General features: G+C 49.1%; 1 protein-coding gene across 1 annotated transcript; it reads left to right on the forward strand.

Annotated features, from left to right (window-relative positions):
* On the forward strand, positions 1 to 25,173 carry AJAP1 (adherens junctions associated protein 1; the record flags this gene model as incomplete). The annotated part of the gene is made up of 7 exons (XM_083375627.1): positions 1 to 55; positions 618 to 1,078; positions 10,575 to 10,791; positions 11,354 to 12,130; positions 21,484 to 21,571; positions 24,482 to 24,724; positions 25,101 to 25,173. The coding sequence occupies 7 exons, from the start codon at positions 1 to 3 to the stop codon at positions 25,171 to 25,173; spliced, it is 1,914 nt and encodes a 637-aa protein (XP_083231753.1).
* Positions 25,174 to 25,698: the final 525 nt, after the last annotated feature.

Raw genomic sequence — 25,698 nt, forward strand, 5'->3', positions numbered from 1 at the left:
ATGGTACTTTCAGAGGACTCTCTCACCCATCATCCCCTGCACCCTCCGAGCGCCCGTCAGATTATCAGTTTTAGAGGACACAAAGTGCAGAGTTAATCCGTGTGACCTGGGAAGACCCCAAAGGCATCAGCCGCTTTAAATGAGTTTAGCATTATTTCAGTGTCACCTGCCAGTTAGCCCCAGATGCAGGCAGCCGGAGCAACATCTGTGCCCGCTATCCGTGGCTGGATTGGCAAACTGGTTCAAATAAACCCTGGTTCAGCCCAGCCAAGGGGGAGTTCCAAAGCTTCAGGTTTTGGGTGAGTCTGAATTAAAGTCCTTCTTCTTTCGGTCCCCTCCTCCTTTTAAATCTCTCCCCTGCCCCTGCTTCAGGGATCCCCCAGCGTTGCGGGGGTCACCTGGCCAGCTGGCTGCGGCAGATGGGCCCTGGAGTCCACTTGTCTCTCCTCTAGCACCCGGGTAGTCTCCCCGTCCCCGGTTGAGACAGATGGGCTCTGGGTGCCCCTTCTTCAGGCTGGCTCCGCGTGCCCCCCTCTTCCCTCCGCCCCACGGCCGGGTGTGTGTGTGAAGGAAGAGAAGGGGGTTCGTGCCCCCCCAGCTCCTGGGGGTGACGTCAGGCGGGGCTGGGCCAGGCGGCGTCGGCAGCGTCGGAGCCAGCCAGAGCCACCGGCGGGGCTGCAGCGGCGCAGCTGCCGAGCCAGCCAGCAAGCGGAGGGAAGCGGCGGCGGCGGCACCGGGCACCGGGCACCGGTCGCCGCCTGGATGCTCTGCGGAGGAGGAGGAGGAGGAGGAGGAGGAGGAGGCCCGGCTGACCTCAGGCGCCCCCCCGGCCAGGCGGAGCCCCCGCCCGCCGCCCCCTGCCAATGATCCCGGGCGGCTGCCGGGGGGCGGCTCGCGCCCCCCACTCGGGCCGGCTCCGGCGCCCCCGCTGACCCCTCGCCCGCCCGGGACAACTTCGCCGCGGCGGCGGCGGCTTCGGGGGGCGGCGGGGGTCGCCCTCCCGCTCTCTCTCCGCCGGCCGGCCCGTCTCCGCGAGCGCAGGCGTGACCATGTGGATGCGGTGGGCTCCGGCGACCAGGTGAGGGGCTTCCCCGCGCGGGGGGGGCGGGGAGGGGGCGCCGCCGCTCGCCCCCGGAGGCTGCCACCCGGGACCTCGGGGGGCTGCGTGGGGCTGACCGCGACGCCGCCCTCCTCCGGGCAGCCAGACGCGGGCTAGGCGAGCCTTAAGTTGCTGGGGCGTTTATGCAACAGCCTGCCACGCACGCAGCGACACGCGTGCCTCTCTTTTGGGGCGGTGGGGAGTAGGTTGGACCCCGGCCGGACCGAGAGAAATTAGCTCGGCGGAAAAATCCCTCTAGCCCCGCGGGGCGCGCGAGCCAACCCGAGTACGTGTGAAGGTGAACCTGTCCGTTCCCGGGGCAGCCGCGCGCGGGCGCGTGTGTAAGGGAGCGTGGCGGGCATGGTTCGCTCCCTCCCCACGCACTCCCCGCCTCCCTCTCGGGCGGGATGCAGCAGACTTCGCAGCGTGCGCGGGGTCTCCGGGACCCCTTGGAGGATTGCTCCGTTCAGACGACCGAACTGGGCTGAGTCGAGACCAAGGGCTAATTCCGACGCCGGAGTCTGGGTGGTCCGATGCCGCCCATCTGTCTTAGACACCGACGGTCTCGGAATCGGGGTTATCTCCTAAAAGCCGAACATTGTGGACGTCTTCCAGAAGAAACTGGACAACCAGGGGGTTGGACTGGATGACCTCCAAGGTCCCTTCCAGCCCTATCCTTCCACGTTTCATCCTTGCCTCTGAAAATGAATTAAACTCACACGTTCTTTGCGACTCTCAAAATCCGGATGGGCGACGTTCGTGGGAGGAAGGTCAAGTCTTGTTCGGGCAGTTTCCGAAGAAGATAATCTAATGCTGATAGATAACAGATAATAATCTAATAATAATAGAATAATAGGCAGCATCTTTTCTTCATGCAAAGAACGGGGTTTTCCTGCCTTTATTGTGTGTGTGTGTCGGACACCAACGGCGAACATCGTCCAGCGTCTTCTTTCCTCTTTTCTTTTAAAAAAAAGGGGAGGGGGATAAATCGAGATGTTTTGTGGGGTTTTTGGGGAGGGAGATTAAGGTCGATCCGGCATGCTAGCTTCATTCTATTTATGTGAGGCTTGCTTGAAATCTCTACCTTCTCCAGACTTGCCCTGAACTCGACACAGAAAAAAAATTTCCCTTCTTCAGATGCTAGCCTCTCGTGCGTGGTTGCGGGCCCGTTCGTGATTTTTCTTTTTCTTTTGAATGCCAAACACCAGGAAAGCTCTGACCCCTGCCAGGAGGTGGGTGGGTGGGTGGGGTAGGGTGGGGTGAAGCCTCCTCAAATATCCGATTTTTTACAAGACTTCCAAAGTCTTCTTATGCAGGCAGGATTCACAAGGCTGACTTCTTCCAGTCTGGCTCCATTCTGTTGTTTCCAGGAAGGATAGGCACCCCCCCCACCGCCTTTCTCCCACCCACCCTGGATTTATTATTTCGAAGAAGAAAATCTTAATCAGGGCTGGCTTTTAACCCCCTCCTTGCCAGGGCTGACAGCCGACTCGATGCTGACAAAAATTTTTTTTAAAAAATCAGGCTCTGTGTGCTCAGCGTCCCGCTGAGAGTCCCTCCTTGCCTGCTCCAAGCTACATTTTTAACCCAATTTTTGAAAAACGGGGACAGGGACCAGTCCCTGTGAAAGTCCCAAGGAAGCATTTTTGGGCACATGTGATTCCTGCAAAGCCTGAACCCGCCGGGCGATTCTGGCGATGAATAAGCAGCTGATCCACCAGCAAGGCGACACGATGGGTGATTTATTGAGTAGCTGGAGTGATCTGCTGAGGAGAGAGAGGCTCAAGAGAAAAATAACCAGGAGGAGAATTGGGAAGCGACTCTCGGCCAGCCCAGACAGAGGTTTAAATGGGAAATGAGAGTTAAGGAAAGGACTGGACCAAATCCTGCATTTTTTGCACATCTGTTCTTGGGCTTTGGGGCGAACGGATAGAAGCAGAGAAGTCGGTCCCGAGTCCTTGAACTCTTTATCCGAGTGTGTGTGTGTTTGCAGCAGCAAAACTGCGTTTGGAAAAAGCTCAGCCAGTTGCAGGCGATGCCAAGACGCAAGAAAGAAAGAAAGAAAAAAGGCATTTTGGTTTGGAGAAGGACTTTGGCTGGGCTTCGACGAATGCAAAAGGAGAGTTAGCACCCTGGGTGATGAACCTAGTAGCCTGCCGTCTTTTTTTTTTAATTTTAGAAACAAACTATGGTTTAGTGTGACTGACGCAAAAGCGGAATCTCTCTGAATATTGCAGCAGGGCTGAGATTCGAACCCGAAACCCTCTTGTTGACGATTCTGTGTGTCTGTTTGCAACAGGGCTGTCGGTCTGTAGGTTTTTGCAAAGCTAATTTGCAAGTTCCTAGAGTCGGTTTGCATGCAGGAGGCTAGAGACGGCCTGACCTTGGTTTGATTCAATCAAGGTGTTTCCAGTGTCTATGTTGGCTTGTGTTCAGCTCCATGACAACTGCCTCGCGCTCCTTCGGTGCAGCAAAAGGACGCTGCAAGACACAACCAGCCATTATATTCTCATCAAGTGAAGGTTGTTCATTTTTTCGGACGGCCTGGTTGCCTGTTTTTAAAGAAATGGCAGAAGTCCTAGGCGCAGAAAATTGACAAGAACGAAAGGTAAACGGCGCTGGTTTTCAAAGCCATCTTCCCAGCAGGAGCAAAGTTTTCATTCCTGGAATCTGAATGGTGGTTTGAAACGTTTGGAATTATGAATGTTTTTATGGGATCAGGTTGTTTGGGATCTTTTTTCTTCTGAGATTAGTCTCCCTTTCTACTTGCGTTTTTTTTAAAAAAGGATCTTACTGTATGTTTACATGAGATGAACCCTGGGGCCGCAACATTTTCCACGACAAAAACAGGCTGATTTCCACATAATCCGCAAAATAGAGGCTGTCCCCCTGCTTACCACCGCAGTGGCGCCCCAAAATATCCCTTCCTAAGCGAGACACCTGTGAAGTCAGTTCTGCCCCACTTTTATGACCTTCCTTGCCACCGTTGTTAAGCGAATCCCTGCAGTTTTCAAGTGAGTCACCCGGTCGTTAAGTGGATCAGGCTCCCCGTTGACTTTGCTTGTCAGAAGGTGGCAAAAGGGGATGCTGCGACCGTCGTGAAGATGAGTCAGTTCTGAATTTGAATCACCTGACCACTGGGAACAGTGCAGCGGCCGTAAGTGTGAAAAACAGTCGTAAGTCCCCTTTTTCAGCGCTGCCGTAACTTTGAACGGTCACTAAATGAAGTTGAGGACTAGCTGTACTTGCAAATGTCTCACTTAGCGACAGAATTTGAGGCTCCCTTGTGGTCATACACCGAGGCTGCCTGCATAGGGTTGCTGCATCGTAGAATTGTGATCACTTGGATATTCCCTTGAAGCTCAAATTCAACCGTGTTTCCAGCCTATTTGGAAAACGTCGGGACGAAAGGATTATTTACAGCCTCATCCGCAGGAATATCTATTCTGGAATTATCTCCTTGTAAAAAATGCAAGTAATTGTATTTTTCCCCCTTCGTTTTTTTATTGTAATTCTTGGGTTAAAAGAAGGGCGAAGCCTCCAGAAGACCAGCTTATTGCTAATTAAGTTTTTCAATCATCTGCTTATAGCCAGTGTCCCTTCATTTGTCTAAAACGGCAGAATGGCAGGAGAGTCAATTAAAACAGCTTTGATTCCCACAGTCGGGTCCAGACAGGTTAGCAGCCTCTAAAAACTGAATGACGGACAGCATCCCAGTGTTTTTTTAAATGTGCTTTTTAAAAAAGACAATTAAAGAGGTGTTTATTTTTTTTATTAAAAAAGTGGATAACAAGGATGGGCAATTGAATTAAAGAGTTGGCTAACTTTGTCCTGGTTAATCAGCGGTTCTAGGTCTTGATGAATATTAAAGATGATTCTTGGGATAAGAGGAAGCTTATATATATGTGTGTGTGTGTGTGTGTTTTCTTGAACTGGAAGCATCCTAGGAGGAGAGGCTGCCTTCCCTTCAGTTTTGTTTAATATTCATAGGTTTGTGGGGTCCTTGGTGCTCGCCGAACACGGCTGTTTTCTTGCAGACGTTTCATTACCAAACTAGGTGACATCCTCCGTGCTAGAAGGGAGTGGGGTTTGTAAGGAGGAGGAAGAGAATTGTGGGTCCTTCTCTCCCTACCCACCACACTAGAGTGTGCGTCTCTGTGTGTCTGTGTGTGTTGCCGCCACCTTGCTTGGAAGCGGGCCCTTCCTCCTGAAGGATCTCCCCAAAACACTGGCCGTTCTGTCCCAGGGCAGACAGACAGTTGCGGTTTTCATCGCATGGAAGACCAGCCCCCCCCCACACCGCCTCTCCCACGTTCAAACTGCGTCTGGTGGAAACAAGGCCGGGTTGTCTTCCCTGAAATGTGCACCTGCTTCGCACATTCAGTGCCTCGGGTGTACCAGGGGCCCTCGCGGACGATTGCCAGAGGGGTAGCAGCGAGTCAAGAGGCAGATCAGACGACTCCAGAAGGATTTTCATCCTGGGAAGTCATGGATTGAATCCTGCGTTTGGAAGGGGCCTTGGAGGTCATCCAGTCCAACCCCCTGCTCAAGCAGGAGATCCTACCTAGACCGTTTCAATCAATCAATCAATCAATCAGCGGACGGGGCTTTGGAGATCTTCTAGTCCATCCCCCTGCTCAAGCAGGAGATCCTAGACCATTTCAATGAATGAATGAATGAATGAATCAATCAATCAATCAGAATAGAGTTGGAAGGGACCTTGGAGGTCTTCTAGTCCAACCCCCTGGTCAATCCAGACTCTAGACCATTTGAATCAATCAATCAATCAATAAGAATAGAGCTGGAAGGGACCTTGGAGGTCTTCTAGTCCAACCCCCTGGTCAAGCCAGAGACTCTAGACCATTTCAATCAATCAATCAATCAATCAGAATAGAGCTGGAAGGGACCTTGGGGGTCTTCTAGTCTAGCCCCCCCAGATCAATTAATCAGGGGAAGGGCTTGCCTCTAGAGGGTGTAGGTGTTCCATTGCTGGAGGTTTTCAAAACCAGACTGAACAGCTATTTGACCAGGATTAAGCAGGGGGTTGGACTAGAGGACCTCCAGAGTCCCTTCCACCCAATCAGGATTCTGATATCCCGAAGGTAGGTTTGGAAGTCTAAAGAACCACCCCGGCAAAAAATGTAATAGCAAACGGCTTCTTTATTAGTGTCACAGGAAACTATATTCATCCATCCCTTGGTATCACCAGAAATTGACCTTAATCTGACAGAGATTCCACCTTTACTTTAAATCAAGATCTGCTCAAACTATTTTGGAATTGGCGAAGATAATTTTATGTAAAACTCCTCCGGCTGTTTCCAAGCGAGAAATACAGGATGGAAAAGTCCTTTCATTTTGTGATTATATTTGGTACCAGAGGGAGAATCAAGGTCACATCCTTGTTGAGGTTGATTCATGGACTTTTATATTGCCAAGAACTGAACAAAAACCGAATCAAAATGAAATACGCACCCAAGCAGACCATGGAATAAAAGTTCATTGAAGGGGCCTGCTGAAAAAATTAAGTGGTGTACTATTGTGGGATACGGGTGGTCCTTAACAACAATTCGTTGTTAAATGGCAGTGATTCGCTTAAAGACTGTGGTGAGAAAGGTCGTAAAATGAAACAAGGCTCACTTAGCAAATTTCTCGCCGAGCAACCTAGATCTTGGGCTCAACTGTGATCGTACACTGAGGACCACTTTTAAAAAAACAGCGTTTGTATATAAAGCACAATTATTTAATTCACGGATGTCGAATTTTTACAGTGTGTGACTTCGCCCAGATTTCATGAGACTTACGCAGCCTTGCCTTCTCCCTGGAGACTTCTCGCCATCCCAAATGTGACTTGCCAAATCACACGTTCTTTCGAGATGTCGCACAATTTCAACCTTCTGCCACGGGGTCCCAGGAGACCACATGTGAAAATTGGATCGTGACATTCAGCCAGATGGATCAGGAGGATGCTGGTTGATGTCGGCTTCTCTCCTCCTTTAATTTTCATTTGGTCAGAGATGGATACCTCTGCAGGCTTTTCGAGATGCCTCCTCAAGCCATCTTAATCGTTTTCTCAATGTGGGCTCCTGGATGCCACATCGTTCTTGCGTGAAATGCAAGGAGTTATGGGCTTAGTCCGGTCAACAGACCTGGATTCAGCTTGAATCCTGATTTCTGAGGCATCAACTTTGTCTGTCTAATTTGCTCCCATCTAATTCCTGCATCGCCGTCTCCGCTGGTCCTCAGATGTTTGCCAGATGGAGACACGTCTCCTGTGGCTTTGATTTCCATCCCGCTGCTTGCTTAATGGATGATTTCTTCTCCATTAGATCACTTCTGCCTGATCCCGCTAAGTCCAATTTCCTGGGCCCCTCCTCATGCGCCCCTTCACCCTACAAAGTGAGCAGGGTTGGTGTGCCAGCAGCCAGGCCGTTTCCCCCAAAAAATTCCAGATTGAATTCTCAACATCCTCCCACAGCGGGGAAGGTCCCTGTCAACAGATATTTTTTGCTGCTCTTTCAGCAGTTCTGTTTCTGAAGAAAGGTTGGACTTTGGCACAAATCAAGCTACCATCTTTTGTGTTTCGTGTGTGTGTGTGTGCTGCCTGCCAACGAACCTGGAAAACACCCACGGGAATCTTTCCATCCTGGAGAGCCACGTGGATGGAAGGGTGAGCATGGGTGTGGGAGACTGTGTGTGCGCGAGAGAAAGCCAGCCGAAGCTCTCTGGGAAAATACCGTTCCAGATGGATGGAGAAAAGTCTCGGCTGGCCAAGGGTCCCTCAGCTCTCCCACCTCAGGATGTGGGGTCTTTCGCCACCCTTTTTAAGGTTTTGGGGCACCGTCTTCCTGGGACATCTGGGCCTTAACACACTAATGAGACAATGACAGTTTCATAGGTCTAGCGACAAATTGTGGCATTGGAGGTGCCATCACACCTCGGGTCCGTCTTGCTGATGATGCGGCCAAGTCATTGCTCATAATTTGGATGACTTTGTAGTCGTGGCAACGTCCCTTCTCCAAGTAGACTCTTCAGAACTTCTTCCAGGTCAGGAGAGGTCAGACAACAACTCTCTCCCTTAGCAACAGAGGTTTTGGGCTCCATTGTTGACGTAATTTGAGGACTCCCTGAGGTTGAAATATCCAATTATTGTCAGACTGGCTGTCCTTTTAGTGAAATAACCTTGGATGAATCATTAAGATGGCTTCAACCGCCCCAATTTTGTTCTTTATCCTGAAAAACTCACCTTGAAATCAACTGTTAATTTATCTAACCAGGTTGTCGTGGCCTTTGGGGAGACAGAGAGAGAGAGACAGAGGATGAGAGAGAGAAAAGACAGAGAAAGAAGAGAGAGAATGAGAGAGAGAGGAAGAGAGAGAGAAAGAAGAGAGAGAATGAGAGAGAGAGGAAGAGAGAGAGAGAGAAGAAAAAGAAGAAAAAGAGAATGAGAGAGAGAGAGAGAAGGGGGGGAGGAGACTGTTGAGGTCTCTTCTCAAGAAAGGATCTCTGCTTTGAAAAGGGATGCATCCAAAGTCAGGGAATTTCAAGATTAAAATTAAATTAAAAACTAATTTCAAGATTAAGTTTCAAGCGGGTTTGTCTTTTAAAGCCGAGCGTTTGGCAGATGCTGGCAATGAGGAGAGACTTTTGCAAAAGGAGGCAACTCATCTCCTCTTCCAAGTTTTGAAGGTGCCCACCTCAGTCACTGCCAAAGAGTTTTTTGTGTCGTTGTGCTAGGATCAGCTCCGGGAACGCACAATTGCCTTGTGTGTCTTGCAAAACGAGGATTGCTGTGTTGCCTAGACAACTGCAAACTCCCACACATGCCTGTTTTATGTCGAAATACATCTTGTCATCACTCACACAACCATCATCTCTCTCTCTCTCTCTCTCTCCCCTATCAATTATCTATCTGTCTGCTGTCCATCTACCTATTTATCTACCTATCTATCCCTTTATCTATCATCTGTCTATATCAATTCTCTCTTTGTCTATTGCCTATCTGTCTGTCCGTCCGTCCGTCCATCCATCCATCCATCCATCCATCCATCCATCCATCCATCCATCCATCCATCCATCCATCCATCTATCTATCTATCTATCTATCTATCTATCTATCTATCTATCTATCTATCTATCTATCTATCTATCTATCTATCTATCTTTTTATCTGTTACTATCTATTTGTCTGCTGCCTATCTACATCTCTATTTACCTATTTTCTCTTTATCCCTTTATGTATCACTGTCTCTCTCTCTCTTCCACCTCTCCCTCTCACTTTATCTACAGTATCTCTACCTACTTATCTCTCTCTCTTTCTCTCTCTCTCTCCATCCATCCATCCATCCATCCATACTATATCTCTAACTCTACCCCTGCATCAGCCAGGCTCTGGAGTTGAGGTCAAAAAAGAGACTGGCCAAGTGCTGCAGGGAAGTGAGGCAGACCCCGCCAGAGGAAAGTCAGCAGTTCAGGCTTTTGCAGAGCAGCTGAAAAACCACTCCTGTCCTTAAAAATGGCTTGTCATTTATCATGATCTGTCAAACTCCGATCCAAACAACTTGCTTAATGCAATTTGAAGACTTCTCTTCTGGGGGGTTGGGGGGGTGGCGAGAGGCAAGAGTAGGAAAGCCATGCACACTCTCTAGCGCAGTTGTGAGATGCACACAAACACAACCCCGGCATCCTGCTTCTCTTCTCTCCGGACAGTAAAGCTTGGAGAGAGAGAAAAAAACCACAACCACAACCGCAATCACAACTCTGCGGACCCATCTCCCGCTGAGGAGAGGCTGGAGCCCAGCCAAGCTGAATTGTGTTGGGGGCCCCATCAGGCCCGGCCATCTCGCGCTTTTCATTAAAACGGAGTTTGATAGCCTATATCGGATGGCGGGAGCCCTGATCTCCATCCAGTGCGCTAAAGAGGGACGCTGGGCAGGCTGTCTAGATGACTTTGCAGAAAAGAGCAAGGGGGGGCAGGAGGAGGAGGAGTGGTAGAGAAGAAGGAAGAAAGGAGGAGGGGAAGGAGGAGGAGGAGGATGGACAGGGAGGGAGGGGAGAGGAAGAGGAAGAGAGAGGGTGTAAGGAAGAGGAAGACCGTGGCACACCAACACCCACAGCAAGAGCAAAAGGGCCAAGAGGTAACTCTACCCGTCGCAGCGCCCTTCCTTGTCCTTCCTTCCGTCTCTGCAGCCCTTCAGGTGACGGTCAAGGCCAAGGGCCCTCCCGTGGCGATTCAAGGCAGGGCCAGAGTCCTCCACTTACTGCCACAACTGGCATCAGGATTTCCCCTGCTAAGCAACGCTGGGGGCTAAGTCAGGCTTGCCCCTTTTTTACCATCAGCATCCAGAGAGACAGAAAAAGCCCCCAGATGTTGCACTGTCCATCCTAATTGTATGTATGTTTATAGCAACTTCTGAACATCCTCACAGCACGTCCTTCCCGTTCAACGGGGAGCTTGCCTGCTCTGTTCTCCAACTAGGCTGACAGGCCTGATCTTCAGGTTCCATCCCATTCAGGAGAAGCTGGAGGTGTGGAGGAGTTGACTCCCTCTCTGTCCATCTGTCTCCTCCTTTCAATGAATCGCTTGCTTGATGGGTCTCTTACTCCATCAAATGACACACGAGCTGGTGGACGTGAAACGGTCGAGAAACACAGCTTGTTTCCAAAGAAACATTGTTTGGTGCTGGCGGTGGCGCGTAAGATGGAGGCGCGTAGGAGGAGGTTAGGAGACCCCATCACAGAGCCTTCTGTGGTGAGGATTCTCAGCTGTTCCATTTCTCAGAGTTGATCAAGCAAGACAGAAAAATGAGTTGAAAGATTATCCCCGGGTGGCTTGGAGACGGTTCTGCTGAACTGGTGAAGTTCTGCAGAACGCAGCTGAGGTGGAAGGCGAGGTTGGATGAAGAGATCTCAACGCTGGTCTGTAGGCATGGTGTGAGAGTGTGAGAAGCGTAGCAAGAGGCTGTCAAAGGAACAGGGGGTTATTGATTAGAATATTCATACTCTATAATATGAAGTAAGGATATCCAAAAGGAAGGAGGATAGGGACACCAGGAGAGGAGATGGAAAATAAGAGGAGAACCTCGTTGGGGTTCTACTGTAAGGTTAGAATCTGATTGTGGTTGAGAAACACACTTATTCTGGAACTAGAGTATTTACAAGACATTGGGTGAGAAGGTCAGCCGGCCAAGGGTTGGAAAGCTGGTTGACCTTGATGCTGAGGGAAACATCAACTGAGCTTGCTCCTCTGTCCTTGAGATGTTTGGGTTCATGGAGGTCAGTATCTAACCAGTTCTCTGTCTGTCCTCAGGTCAGCTTCTCCTGTGCGAAGCCACCCTTGGATTTTAATAGCCATGTTTCGACTTGCCATGGAGATCTCTTCTTGCGCGTCTTTGGGCCGAGACCATCGGCACCAGTTTTTGCAGAGACCTGCCCGCTGGTATGGATTCCCTCACCACCTTTTGTGGAGCTTTAGATATGGACCACAAACCAGGAGACTGGGGTTTCCAGCCAGCCTTGACTACTTGGAACTGTCCAATGGACAACGGCCCAACTTGTCCCATCTCAAACGGTTGCGCGATATGGTGGACCTCTTGTGGGAAAGCCAGCGGACGCCGTCTTTCGCCCACGGGAAAGCCAGCCCTGCACTGGCGGACAGGAGAACCGTGTCCCAGACTTACTTGAAACGGAGGAAAAGGTATCTCCGAGCAAATAGCAATCCAACATTGGAAACCGAGGTCATCGTATGGGGATCCACCAGCCCGTTGGAAGCTCTGGAGACCAGCACCATCCCTGGGATTTACAATGGTCCTGCCACCTCGGTTTCGGAAAGGATGACCAGCGGTATGACAACCACCACCACTATCGCCACCACCACAGCGGCTTCTACAACCGTCCAGTTCAAAGGCCTTGGCCCAGGGTTCGGGGCACCTAAGAACCAGCCCATCAGCACGCTGCTGCCCCCTTCGACATCTGGGGGCAGCAGGAAAAAAGGTCCACCACCATCACCACCTAAAATACCAGGAGACACTTCAGGTAGGTGTCCTTGTCTTCTCGGTGCCTTCACGGATGTTCTTGGTGTCTTCTGGGATGTTCTGAGCTAGGAGGTCATGCATGTGACATGGATGGGGGTGTCCGTTCTACCTCTGATGGGGCCAAGGGTGGCTCAGAAGGCTGAGATTTGTCTTTGAGGTTTGAAGAGGTCCAGTTGGGCCCAAGAACTTCTTAAGAGGCCATCTACTCCTTTTAAGGGCCACCTCATTTTTGGGCCATGCCTCTTCAACTGATTCCCCTGTATTTTCTCCTCTGGACCTCCAGAAAGTTGTTAGGCAAAGTCCCTGATCTTCTCAGATGTTGGCCATCACGTCAGTAATCCAGTTCTTTTCAGACACTGATTTGATGTGACTGTTAGCAGTCAAGTGGTTTTTCTGCTAATTAGCACAGGGGAAGCAGCAGCTCTCGTTTCTAAGGCTGAAGAAAAGTTCGGTTCATGTACAATTTAGATAATTTTAATCCCAAATAAGAAGGGAAGGATTTCCCCCCTGTATCTAATAGCTTCTGCTGTGTAATCCTCCCGGTTGTTCTCCGATCAGGGCTCCACCGTTTTGCAGCCTTTCGAATTTTCAGCCCCGTCGCAAAATCCAGACTCTGAATTGAATCGGAGAGAACGGGGGAAAAAAACCTTATTTTTTTTTTAAAAAAAATATTTTTCTTTCTCCCACCCAGCAAATCTCAAAATGGTCTGTGTTTTAAGATGTCCCACTTGGAAAAAAAATATTTTCACCATCTTAGAAAACACACACAAAAAAATAAGCTTAAAGTTTAAAAAAAATATTTTTTTTTTTGAGCACCGTCTTCAAGAAAATATTCAGGCCAGGAGGGATTGTGCAAGTCTGACTGATCCCTGGTTTTTATCTGAGGGGCTGGCTGGGGATTTAAGGGGATTTTATCCATCACGTCGGTGAATCAGCCAGGCCTCGGAGTAATGGAAATTGGGCAGGGAAAACGGACGGTTTCCTGGCCGATATCTTTGGCTGGGGGGGCGGGGGAAGGAGGGGGAAGTGAACCCCTCCCCACTTAGTTCGAATTTTGTTGGCCATGTCAATCCAGAGGAGGCCGCCTCCTCCAGGGAGGGTGTGTCAGTCAAATTGCTGGATGGGTTTTATGTTGGTCAGAGCATTGAGGGGCAGGAGGAATAGAAAAGGTTTAAACCCAGGCGGGCTCAAGAGGGATTCCCTTCCCTCTTCCTTCCCTTCTGGTTTCCAGCAAAAAAAATGCCCATTGGGAAGAATGGATTCACTTAAAGACTGTGGTGTTTGCGTTACCATCGCTGTATTCGCCTAAAAAGGTCGTAAAATCGGGCATGGTGAATCGCTTAATGACCAACGTGACTTACAGCCGCAATTCCTGGCTCACTTACGGTCGTAAAGTCGAGGGCTAGAACTATATTGCATCGTTCCCAATTCCCCCTCTTGAGAAAAACTTGGAGAATGTTGGTTTCTTGCAATGGGTACCAAACCTTCGGTTGCCCCTGGCAACGCACATGGATGCCCATCGCAAGGGTGGCGGGTTCCACCCACACGGATGCTGGCAGTGAAAATGGCTGCGTAATTGTTTGAGTTCTGAGAAATCCAGGGGCCTTTTTCTGTAGCTGCTTGGTGGGAGGATGCTCTTCTCAGGAACAGAACGGAATATTTCCTAACAGAATAACAGGGACCTTGGAGGTCTTCAAGTCCAACCCCCTGCTCAGGCAGGAGACCCTAGGCCATTTCAGACAAATGGCTGTCTAGTCTCTTCCTAAAAACATCCAGTGTTAGAGTACCTTCATCCTCATCCTCCTCCTCCTCTCTGCAAACCCTCGCATGGATGGTTGACTTTGTTTTTCTGCACATTAGAGAAGGTCAGTCTTGAGGGGACCCCCTCATCTTCCTGCCCTACAATGCTGTGGTTTGGTGGTTTCTCTTGATACCACCCAAGATCACCTTTGCTGTTTGGGCAGCTGCATTTCACAGCTAGTTGTGGCCACTGAGCTGGCCCACCCAACCAGAAAGCCACCGTGCCCCCAAAGAAGGACCTCCACCTCTTCTTTTCTGAAGGTCACCAAAGGGCCTTCACACCACCCGTCGAGAAGACTTCCGTCAACAAAATCACCTAGCTCACTTTGCGAGCTCCTTCCAGTTGTGCATACGGCTGTGTTTGTACCTTTGTGCACCTTCCTGTGGAATCCATTAGGAGAGAAGTAATTAACAATTTCCTCTGCTGAGCGAGCAGAAGGTTTTCTGTCATTTTTACTCCTCTGCTATGGATTTCTGGCGTTACGTTTTCCATCTCCAACACGGTGGGGAAGGGAAGGACTGTTGAACACGAGCCGCGGGACAGAAATATTCTTATTAATAAAAGCAGCAAGGAGTCATCTCCGCCTCTTTTAAGGTATGGTGAACAACCTTGCTTGGGGCTATCTGCCTTCTCTGACTGGGCTGATTGGAGTCAGCAGAAGTCACGTATTTCCGCTGCCATCACCGTTCTTCAAAATTGGCTGAGATCAGGGACCAAGCAAGGGGACAACAGACCTAACAGCAAGGTCCATGAAGGAGGGTCTTCTTCTGATGTTCTGCTGATGAGAAGCCTTCTTCTCATCGTTCAGGTGGAACATTCCGGCACGTCTACTGGACTGTTGAGTGACCAGCGGATTACTTTCTGTTTGGGTTGAGCTTCTCTGCAGCTTCTTTGGCAAAAGAATCCAGAGGATTTCATAGAATCCTACAGTTGGAAGGAAGCTTAGAAGTTATATGGTCCAACCATCTTGAGTGCTAGCAGAATAACAGGCAAGCTTCTATTATTGGAGGATAAGTGGAGATTATCTTCTATTCTATTCTATTCTATTCTATTCTATTCTATTCTATTCTATTCTATTCTATTCTATTCTGTTGTATTCTATTCTAATTTCTCTTCTCCTCTGTCCTATCCTATCCTATCCTCTTATTTTAAGTCAAATTTAACTTAAGAATGCAGCCTTACACTTCTCAAACCAATAGATGCTCCAGATACCACGCAGCATCCCGGTTAGCACATTTTAATATCACAAAGGGCAGATTTAAGGAAATTGCGTAATAAAAGCCAGCGAAAGCATTCAATGGCCTTCTCCCGACAAGTCCTCCTTTTACAGCGACTGTCTCCGTTTAATTATAGCCGTTCTTTTTTGACGCATCTGTGAATTTTATTCTTCTTTTCTCTTCTTCAACCCAGCCATCCTCTGTCAGGTAAAATTCCCTGCGTTGGTTTGGAGAGCCAGTAAAACGTGGCAGATCCGATCGGGAAGGCCATCTTGGGTAATGCGTGATCTAATTCCCAATAAATGCGGGCGTAATTTTCGTTAATTATGTCATCAGTGTTTGGGTTTGGAGAGCTCCTTAGTTATTTATCTCTAGCTGGTCAGCGACTGTAATAAAACATGATTGATTGAGCCGGATTGTTGGCTGAATATTAAATCCTGAATCGCAACAAGCCGGGATATCTTCAACAGCAGCTGGCAGGGAGCTAAATTCTCTCCTTCTTCACCAGCTTTCTTCATTTTTTTCTTTGGGTTTCTCCCCCCCACTTAATCCTTCTGCATTTTTATGTTCTTGAGATCGGGGCCCGGAGGCTGGCTGTGTGTTCGCCCTTTGCGCCAGCTGAGCTTGGCGCAAGTGTGTTGCTCATCAACCCTGTCGGGGAGCAGATGGCCTGGAGAGAAAGCACGTTGGTGATTCACGCCATCCATGCTTCGCTCCGGAAGAAGTTGGCTTGTCTTCAACACGGTGGATCAACTACCCATCTTCTCCCTGCCTTCAGAATGACAGAGTTGGAAGGGACCTTAGAGGTCTTCTAGTCCAGCCCCCTACTGAGGCAAGAGGCCCTCCACTTCTCCAGACAGAGTCTCTTCCGGAAAGCCACCAGTGGTGGAGCACCCACCACTTCTGGAGGGAAGCCAGTCCACCAAATAGTTTCCACTGTTGGGAAATTTCTCCTTCCTTCAGGCGCTTGACAACTGGATCATACTTACGACAGGATCACGTGATCCCTTTTTGCGATCTTCTGACAAGCCAAGTCCAGGGGGAAAGGCAGATTCACTTAACCACCGTGTTCCTCCTAACTTAACAGCTGCAGGGATTCACTTATATCGCTGGTCCGAATGTCGTAAAATGGGGCAGAAGCCACTTAACAATCCTCTGGCTTTCTTGTCTTGAGTAGTAAAGGACACTTTGGCTTCAGTTGTTTGGGTGGCCTCTCTCCGGCCCTCACTGGAATATTTGTCAGCTTCGACCCACAAATGGGAAAACATTTCTTCTCCTTCTCCTCCTGATTTACACAAAGTGCCCGGGTTTCTTGCAAGCCTGCATGCGTCAAGGCCAGCCCTCTTGCGGCTCTGATGCTGTCTCCTTTGGTGTGACTTTGCCCAAGGCCTTCATCTTGCCTGCTACTTAACCCCTAATTAATCAGGCTGACCCTTTCTCGCCTAACGGGTTTCACTGTTATTCACCCTCCAACACAAGAATTTCTGTGGTTTGAACCGGCCATAAATAAAAAATTTTTTAAACCCAACTGGTTTTTGTTTTTTTTTAAATCAAGGCCTCTTTTGGATGCCGGCTTGCAAAGTAACCAGATCAACAGTGATCCGGAGGTTGCAAGGCACAAACTCCTTTAAATTCAAATTCCGCATCTCGGTGGACTTACTACAGGGTAGTCCTCGAATTACGACCTCAGTGGAGCCCAAAATTTCCGTCGCTAAGCGAGACATTGGTCAAGTGAGTTTTGCTGCATTTTACGACCTCTCTTTGCACGGTCACTAAACAAACGGTTGTAAGATGAGGATTAACTGCAAGTCTTATTGAACAGGGGGTTGGCCTAGAGGACCTCCAAGGTCCCTCCCAACTCTGTCATTATCTCTCTTATCCGTGATTCTTTTTAACTGCCCATAATCTTTCTTTCTTGAAAAAAGGGAAAAGGATTATTTTATACACACACACACACACACACACACACACACACACACAGAGGCAAACAATGGGCTGTTTTTGAGAGGGGAAGAAGAGGCAGCACGAAACAGCCCTGAAATCTCCCATTATTTTTATAGCCCCTGTCAGTTTGATATAGGAACCCAGCAGACAGCAGGCTGGAGGCGAAGGGGAAATAATGAAATAAAACGAAGCCGAGGAAATTTCTAAAGGATTGGAGGAACGAAAATAAAAGCAAAAGGAGGAGACCTAATACATAGATTGCTCCAAGGAAGCTCTGCAAATAGGGGCCTTGCTGGACACAAGACCCCGGATCTGAAGAGCCACGCGTGGGATGGAAGACTTGCAGCTCAGGGCTGAATGAAGGCTGCTCCCTGAGCTTGGCGGTTTCCTTGCAGACGTTTCACAACCCAGCTAGGGAACATCATCAGTGCTAGAAGGGGGGGGGGAGTGTGGCAGGAGGAGGAGGACGGTGAGATCCTTGGTGCTCGCTCTCTCTCCCGGCCAAACGGCAGAGAAGTCCTCTTCTTGCCCCGAGTGTCTAATCTGCCCTGAAGGGCTTCTAAACGGCCGGTTAGCCCGGCGTCTCGTAGGAATACAAAGTGGGAGGCAGCTGCCAGGCCGCATTAAGAGGCCTCCAGCTCGGATTCGGGCTGGCTGGGAACCGGCGATGGCAGCCCTCTCCCTGGCCAGACAGAGAGTGTAGGAGGGAGGCAGAGATGGATGGATGAGAGAGAGAGAGAGAGTAGATGATAGATAGATAGATAGATAGATAGATAGATAGATAGATAGATAGATAGATAGATAGATAGATAGATAGATAGATAGATGGATGCTTTGGAAACTAAGTTGACAGCTCCTCAAATATTGGAAGACTGCTATCAGCTTGTCCTTCCTGCTCTTGAGATGCCTTCCAAGCCCCCTCCTGAAGAATGCCCAGCTCCCCCCCCTCTGTCCCTCGATTGCTTTCTTGAAGGAGTCTTCTCCTTGCCCAGCGTCCTTCCGCTGCACCTTCAACAGAACAACTTGAAGGACAGCAAAGATGACAATCGTTGGCCAGGCGGCAGCTGCTGGCGTGACTCACAGAAAGGAAGGTGCCCTCGGCTTTGTCACGGGGTGGGATTTGTCCACGAACCTTCAAGAGATCCTTCTCAAAAAAGATTGCCCGGTGTTTGTTTTAACCTGGTGGGGACCAACTGAGCTTCGGATCCATTTTTTGATCTGAGAGTCGCCTGGTTTGATTCTGGAAGGAGGGCAAATGTTGGACATCTTTAGCCTGGAGGAGAGGAGACTTCAGGGAGATGTGACGGATGTGTCTGAAGGATGTCGTGGAAAGGCTGAACAAAACTGTTTGGAGACGCTCCAGAAGGTAGGAGAGGAAAGAAAGGACAAGGAGACAGATGTTGGTTGGGTTTCGGGAAAGGTTTCCTCTTGAGAAGACCTGTTCAACCGGGGTGGACTCTTCTTGGCTTGAGGAGCTTCAACAGAGGCTGGAGAGTCATTCTCCAGGGTAGATGCCTTACACTGAGCAGGAAGGTGGATTAGACGCTCTTCCAAGTATCTCCCGACTCTTCTAGCATGTTGCTATAACCCAGGGATCTCGAAACCTGGCCACTTTAAGACTTGTGGACTTCCAACTCCCCTGAGAAATTAAAGCGGCAAACTTTTGGAGTCTCCTGCTACAATCCGTGCGATTGGGAAGCTCAGGACTCAAAAATAAGCTTCAAAGAATTGCCCTTTCTGCTGTCCTGAATCTAAGGACAACAGATGCTTCTGAACAGATGCTGTCCCCGTCGCGTAAAACATTTAAGCCCAGCTTAACCACCTGGGGCCCCATCATCCTGTTCCAGAACATGCAGAGTTCAAGCCCAAAGACATTTTCACGAATCAGCCTCTTCATCGGAGGGCGGTGGCTGGAAGCCTCTTGCTAGCCTTTCCCTAGAAAACTGACCTTGGTGATTACACGCACACGGCCACAAAACTGGCACAAGAGCATAGAATCCTAGGCCTAGGAGGGACCTTGGAGGTCTTCTAGTCCAACCCCATGCTCAAGCAGGAGACGAGACCATCAAGCTCTTCCCCCGAGGCCCAGGAAAGCCATCAGAAGGATGCAAACCCTCGATAGTCCCAAGCAATTGTGATGCAGTTCATTGCGTTGGGCACAGTTGCATGTTGCAGATGGTCCTCAATTTACGACCACAATTGAGTCCAAAATTTGTTGCTAAGTGAGACAATTACTAAATGAGTTTTGTCCCATTTTACGATCATTCTTTCGACGTTTGTTAAGTGAATCACCGCAGTTAGTAAGTTAGTAACACTTCCTCTCCTCCCTCATCTTTCTCCTTCCTTCCTTCTCTCCCTCCCTCCCTCTTTTAATGTCCTTCCCTCCCTCCCTTTCTCCTTCCTCTCTTTTCTTTCTTTCCTCCCTCCCTCGGCATCAGAAGATCACCCAAACACCAGTCAATGGAGGGAATTACAAGGCAGAGCAGGATGAGAGAAGGATGTGCGTCCCATGATCTTTGGAGGAAAAAAATCTAGCCTGCTGAAACGGCTGGTTTCCCACCTGGAGATCAGAGCGGAGGGTCTGCCAGGGACAAAAATCTCTCCCCGAGCTCCAGATTGCGACAATCGGCTGCCTGAACACGGCAGCGAAGTGGATCACTCTTGAACTGAACGGGGCTTAATGAACATAAACAACCATTGCCGGTGATGTCTCCGGCCGCAAAAGAAGGGGAAAGTTGACAGGGTAATAACAGCCTCTGTCATGACACATCAGCCCCGGTGGAGCTGGAAGGGCTCTCCGTCGAGGCTGGCAGATGCCGCAACAGGCAGCGTTTCTGGCCCCTCCCCTGTCACAGCTCAGATGCCCCTGGTCTGGGATCACTTCCCTGGGACTGAATTGGGACTATTTTACCCCTCCAGGCTCCAGGAAGGAAGGAAGGAAGGGAGGGAGGGAGGGAGGGAGGGAGGGAGGGAGGGAAGAAGGAGAAAAAATAGGGAGAGAAGGAAGGAAGGAAGAAAAAGAGGAGGAGGAGCTTTTTTCAGTGACGTTGTAACCTCAAACGGCCACTAAACAGTCGTAAGTCGAGGACTTCCTATAAATGCATTTATTTCTCCATGTTGCATACATAATTGGGGTCATCGTCATTACACACAAGCACACTGTAGAAAATGGCATTTTAAAAACACTTTTGGGGACATTTGTAAGGGCCACCGCAGAGATTGGGGTTAAAAACTCTATAAAAGAGAGGAGGCTGGGTGTAAAAACTTAAAAATTGGAAAACAGGGTGGGTTCCTGGGGGTTATTTTTGAAGAAATGGAAACCTCGTAGACCAGAGCCTTGTGCCGTAATGCAGACATGAAAGTAAATTGGATTTATATTGATCGGTGCTTTGTTGCTATTTTCAAGAAACATGTATTCTTTAGCTGGGCCGACACAAAGGGGGCCTTGTTTCTCGCGAGGGTCACTAATTTCTCGGCAACCCGGATTGATGCGCTCGAAAGTTACTTATTTTTATTTGAGCTTTATCTGGAAAAGCCGAGATTTCTGGCGTTTTAGCCTCAGGAAAAAAAACAATTGCGGCGTTGGTTGTTCTGAGAGAAACTGACCAGTCCTTAATCAGTAAAAATTAGGAGACGGATGTGAACGTGGAATTTGAGTTTGATGTGAAATTGATGGACTTAACGAAGAGAGAGAGAGAGAGAAAAATTGACTTCTTGGTTTAGAGACTATAATATGACTAAATTTCAGGCCGTTGTGACATTTCTTTACAGGATAAAGAGATGAATCAACTCTGGGATTGAGGATTAGATGGGATTTGAATAGAGAAATGTTGCCGCCTTTGAAAGATAAGGTTATTTACATTGGACAGGCTGCCGGTTATTTAAAGATGAAATTGAGAGAGGAATATTTTATGAGGGATGGTTTTTAGAAGGCTGACACTTGGTATTTTAAGGTACTTCATAGAGTGATGCTATTGGTGTAAACTTAGAGGTGGTTCTACTGTTATTAGCTCTAAAGCGACTGATAAATGTAATAAATAGGTCTGCAAGAGAACTACCAACCAGGAGCCCAGAACCCCCCTCCTTCCCTCCACAAAGCCCCCCCTCCCTTCTAGCACTGATCCTGTTCCCTAAACGTCTGCAAGGAGACACATACACACACACACCCTGGCTCAGAGGGCCCCCAGGGACACACACACCCCGGCTCCACCCTCCACCACAAAGACCCCCCCCTTTTCCTGACTCCTCTGAATGTTTGAGGTTTCCTCACTGGCTGACCCTTGGACCCCCAGGGGCTTTTGCCGAGGGGCTCAGAGTTGGGGGTTGCAGGGAGACCCCGATCGATGCCCAGGATCCCCCCCCCCATCTTCAGCTTTTCTCCTCTTTCCCCAGGTCTGGCGCTCCATCAGATCATCACCATCACCGTCTCGCTCATCATGGTGATTGCCGCGCTGATCACGACCCTCGTCTTAAAAAATTGGTAAGGAGCTGTCACACACACACACACACACACCCCTCATTGTGGCTTGGGTTTTAAGCCTTTCCATGGGAAACATAGATTGAAGCCTCATCGTGTTGTTTTGAAAAACGATCAGGAAAACTCTCCTTAAAATTAGAAAGAAACCAGCAAATTTTGATCCTCTCTAAGTGTCTTTCGCTTTGAAATCCGCCTTAGAAATCCAGCACGGAAAAGCTGCCTGAAATTGTATTTACACCCCCCGGGAAGTGCTTCTGCACACAATTTTCTCCCTTTCCCAATTAGAGAACTTCAGGGGAAAGAAAGGTAAGACACGAGCTGGTTTTAAAAGTTAAAACTTTTCCTTCCGAGTTTTGACTCCTTGGTCCTGTTTACCCTGACGATTTAACAGAGCCGCACGGCACAAGAACAGTCTACCTGTTTCTTTTGAAACTGGAAATGCAGGCTGTTTTTACTCATCCTTGGAAGACCCAGCCAGGGATTCGCCAGCTGTGTTGTGAAGCGGCAGGAGTTTTGCAAGCTGGATTATCAGTTTTTCATACAGAGAACATACGTGCTCGGTTCTATGCGAAATATTTTTTCTATGCAAAATATTCTTTTCTGCAAAATATTCTTCTGTGCAAAATATTCTCCTGTGCAAAGAAATCATCCATGCAAAGCATTCTTTTATGCAAAACACTCTTGCATGCAAAATATTCGTCTCTGCAAAACCTTTTTTCTAGGCACAATCATCTTCGCCTCTTCAAAGCTTCTCGGTCTCTGCTTCAGAGGACTGAAGTACAAAGAGGATTTTTTTCAGCTCCAATCAGGACTGTAAACCCTTGGCTGTAATCACGCACAGAAACATACAAACAGACGGAGCACCAACAATTGGGAGGAAAGGGCAGGATAATTTGTGTCGCCCTGTCTGATTTGGGAAGAACCCGGCAAAGATTACCAAATTCATTTCTTGGAGACGAGGGTCTTAGAAGAGGGGGGGGAGTGAGGACCAGATCCGCAAGCGGCGCAGAGTTCACGCCGGGCAGCCTCCGTCCCCCGGCCAGGAAATCAAGAGCCTCTTCGCCTGCCTCCCTCTCTCTTGCAAGCTCCCGCGGATCGGCTCCTGCGTGGCGTAAACTAGGTTATATCTTAGCTCCAGGCTCCTCTGCCGTCACCTCACCTCCTAGAGAATTCAACCTACTTTGAGATCAGCTCGCCTCATTTTCATACGAAGGCAGAACCCCTGGGAGACGATAGCCAGGACTGGAGATGGAGGAGGAGGAGGGAAGATGGCCACCTTTTGGAAGCTGCTTCACGAGATCTCTCTGGTCTCCTTGTTTGCTCCTCAAATGCTCCAGATCTGGAGAAGGCGAGGATGGAGACCCCTAGGGTTGGTTGAGAAGGTCTCATAAAAAGTAGAAAGTCTCCTTGGAGGGTGAAGCCTGCTGAGATCCAGGCGCCACAAATCGACTGGGACATTCTGGGAAGGTTAGGCCGTTACAAATAAGGTCACCAGTTCAAAAAAAAAACAACAACAACCCAAAACCCTCCACATCACTCATTTATCTTTTTTCTCCCAAAAAAGTACACATTTTCCTCTGCGAGTTCATGATTCCCCTTCAAGATGAGCTTCAGATCTCTGCAGCAGCTCCTAATAGTTGCGACTTTCTGTCATATCCACCCTTGAGTTACACAAATCAACCTCAAAATGATTTGGCTGCAAATTACAGTCAAACTAACCAAGGAGAGAGAAAACAAGAAGTTTAATCTTGTTTCGTTTTAAGGCAAACTAGAATAGAATAAAATAGAATAGAATAATAGGAGGAATGAAGAATAGGATAGGATAGGATAGGATAGGATAGGATAGGATAGGATAGGATAGGATAGGAGCTGGAAGGGACCTTGGAGGTCTTCTAGTCCAACCCCCATTCTGGGCAAATGGCCATCCATCTTTTCTTGAAAACCTCAAGTGATGGAGCAGCTCCAGAGTTGCACGGATGTTAAAGTTCATCTCCATAGTCCAAAACCTGGGAGGGGTCACCTGCCAGGTGTGTGTGGGAGGGGGCTGTGTCTGTCGAGGAGGAATCACCCCCCAAGAACACAATGACAAGGGAGAACAAAGGGAGAAGACAATCCCCCCCCCATCCAGGGCAGAAGTGTCGGAGTTATGACAAATTGGGCGATGTGTCACGCATCCTAAATGATCTCAACAAGCACAGTGTTAAACTTGGTGTCGTTGCTTGCACGGACACGGTAGTTAGCGTCAGTAATTTCCCCTTAATTACAACAGCCATCGTTTGAAATTCGAGATCGGATTATGGAAGATAAATAAATACACGCACAAAATATACCCGGAGCCCAAAGATCGCACTTCGTGGCGAGCGCTTGTTTCTCAGGTACTAAAAAGCGATAATTAAATTTGGAATTGCAGGTAATTGCCGTCTCAGGCACGCCAGGACCACTTTGGCATTTCTGTTACTTTGCTTATGAATCATTTACAGCTTTTTAAATCCCATATTTCTTATTCCCCCCGTGGAGCGCTGAAGAACAGGCGCGCTCACAGCTCTGCCGAGCACACAATCGCAGGGGTTGTGACTTTGTGCTGAACGAGGCTGAACCGGTTGCACAGATGCTCCGTCACAAAGCCCTTGGCCTCCTTCCTTCAAATCAAGCCAGCATTCGTAGGATGCTGGTTTCTCACCAGCTATCGCTTGACCCGTTTGTCGGCATGAGTTGGGGCTGGACTAGAAGACCTCCGAGGTCCCTTCCTATGCTGCCGTTCTGTAGGAACGCATCTCCTGTCTGTGCAGAGGGTTGGACTAGAAGACCTCCAGGGTCCCTTCCAACTCTGTAGGGAAGGATCTCCTGCTTGAGCCGGGGGCTCGGCTAGAAGACCAGATGTTTTTCAACTGGTCTCCTCTCTTCTCCTTCCAGCTGTGCGCAGAGGGGGAATGCCCGTCGGAACGGCCACCAGCGGAAAATTAAACAGCAGGAAGAGAGTTGCCAAAACTTGACGGACTTTACTCCAGCCAGAGTGCCCAGCAGCCTGGACATCTTCACGGCCTACAACGAAACCCTCCAGTGTTCGCACGAGTGTGTGAGGACGCCCGTCTCGATGTACGCCGAGGAGACGATACTCTCGCCGGGAGACTACAAGACCTCCTTCAACGGAAATAGGTGAGAGCTGTGGCTGATGGGTCCAATGCCACAATGGATCCTTGAGTTGGGCTATTCCCATCCGGAATAAATTGCGTTGTGATGAAATGTTGTGTCGGGAGCGAGAAAGGAGAAAGTCCCTGGAATATGGATAGTCCTTGACTTACCCCAGTTCATTTAGCGACTGTGTGAAAAACGATCCTAAGTCCCTTTTTTCAGGGCCGTTGTAACCTCGAACAGCCACTAAACAGAGTGCTGCAAGTTGAGAACTATGTGTAGTTCGACTGCAGCTGCTGTGAATCTGAGGTAGGGTTTTTTCCCCTTGAGTGATAGGAAAGGGAAAAAATAAATTCTTGTCAGCCACGTTTGCAAATCCCCTTTTTCCCTCCCTGTGCAGGGGTTCCTCCTCCGACCGCCATCTAATCCCTGTGGCCTTCGTGTCGGAAAAATGGTTTGAGATATCGTGCTGACCGGCCAAACTCTGTTTTTACCTTCCTGGGGGGGGGGCAGCCGGACGCCGCGCAGACATTCCAAGGTAAGTCCCTTCTCTACCAGTTTTGAGTTGTTGTTTTTTTTAAAAAAAGATATTCTAGATGTCCTGATGGATCTGATGGACCTTCTCTCGTTGGACCATGGATGTGTCCTATGAGAAACTCTCAAGTCCTTCTGGAGGCGTTGATTCTTCTACCATCTCAAGAACTTTATGAGATGTCCCACAGGTGCTTTCTCCAAAAGGCCACTGGACTTGCTTGGCTTTGGCCTTGAAAACGTTTCGCTTCTCATCCAAGAAGCTTCTTCAGAACGGGCAGTGGGGGCTCCCAATGGAAGGCCTGCAAGATTAGATCCCTGAGGAGGTCCATCTAAATGAGTTGACCCAAACTCAATGGCCAGAACTTGCCTCCAGAACATGCGGGTGCTCCCTCACTGGAGGTCTTCAAGAAGAGATTGGACATTAGTCCCCAATAGTCTAGAGTTTCCTGCTTCAGCAGGAGGTT

Source organism: Vipera ursinii (genome assembly GCF_947247035.1).
Source record: "Vipera ursinii genome assembly, chromosome: 17".
Lineage (NCBI taxonomy): Eukaryota > Metazoa > Chordata > Lepidosauria > Squamata > Viperidae > Vipera > Vipera ursinii.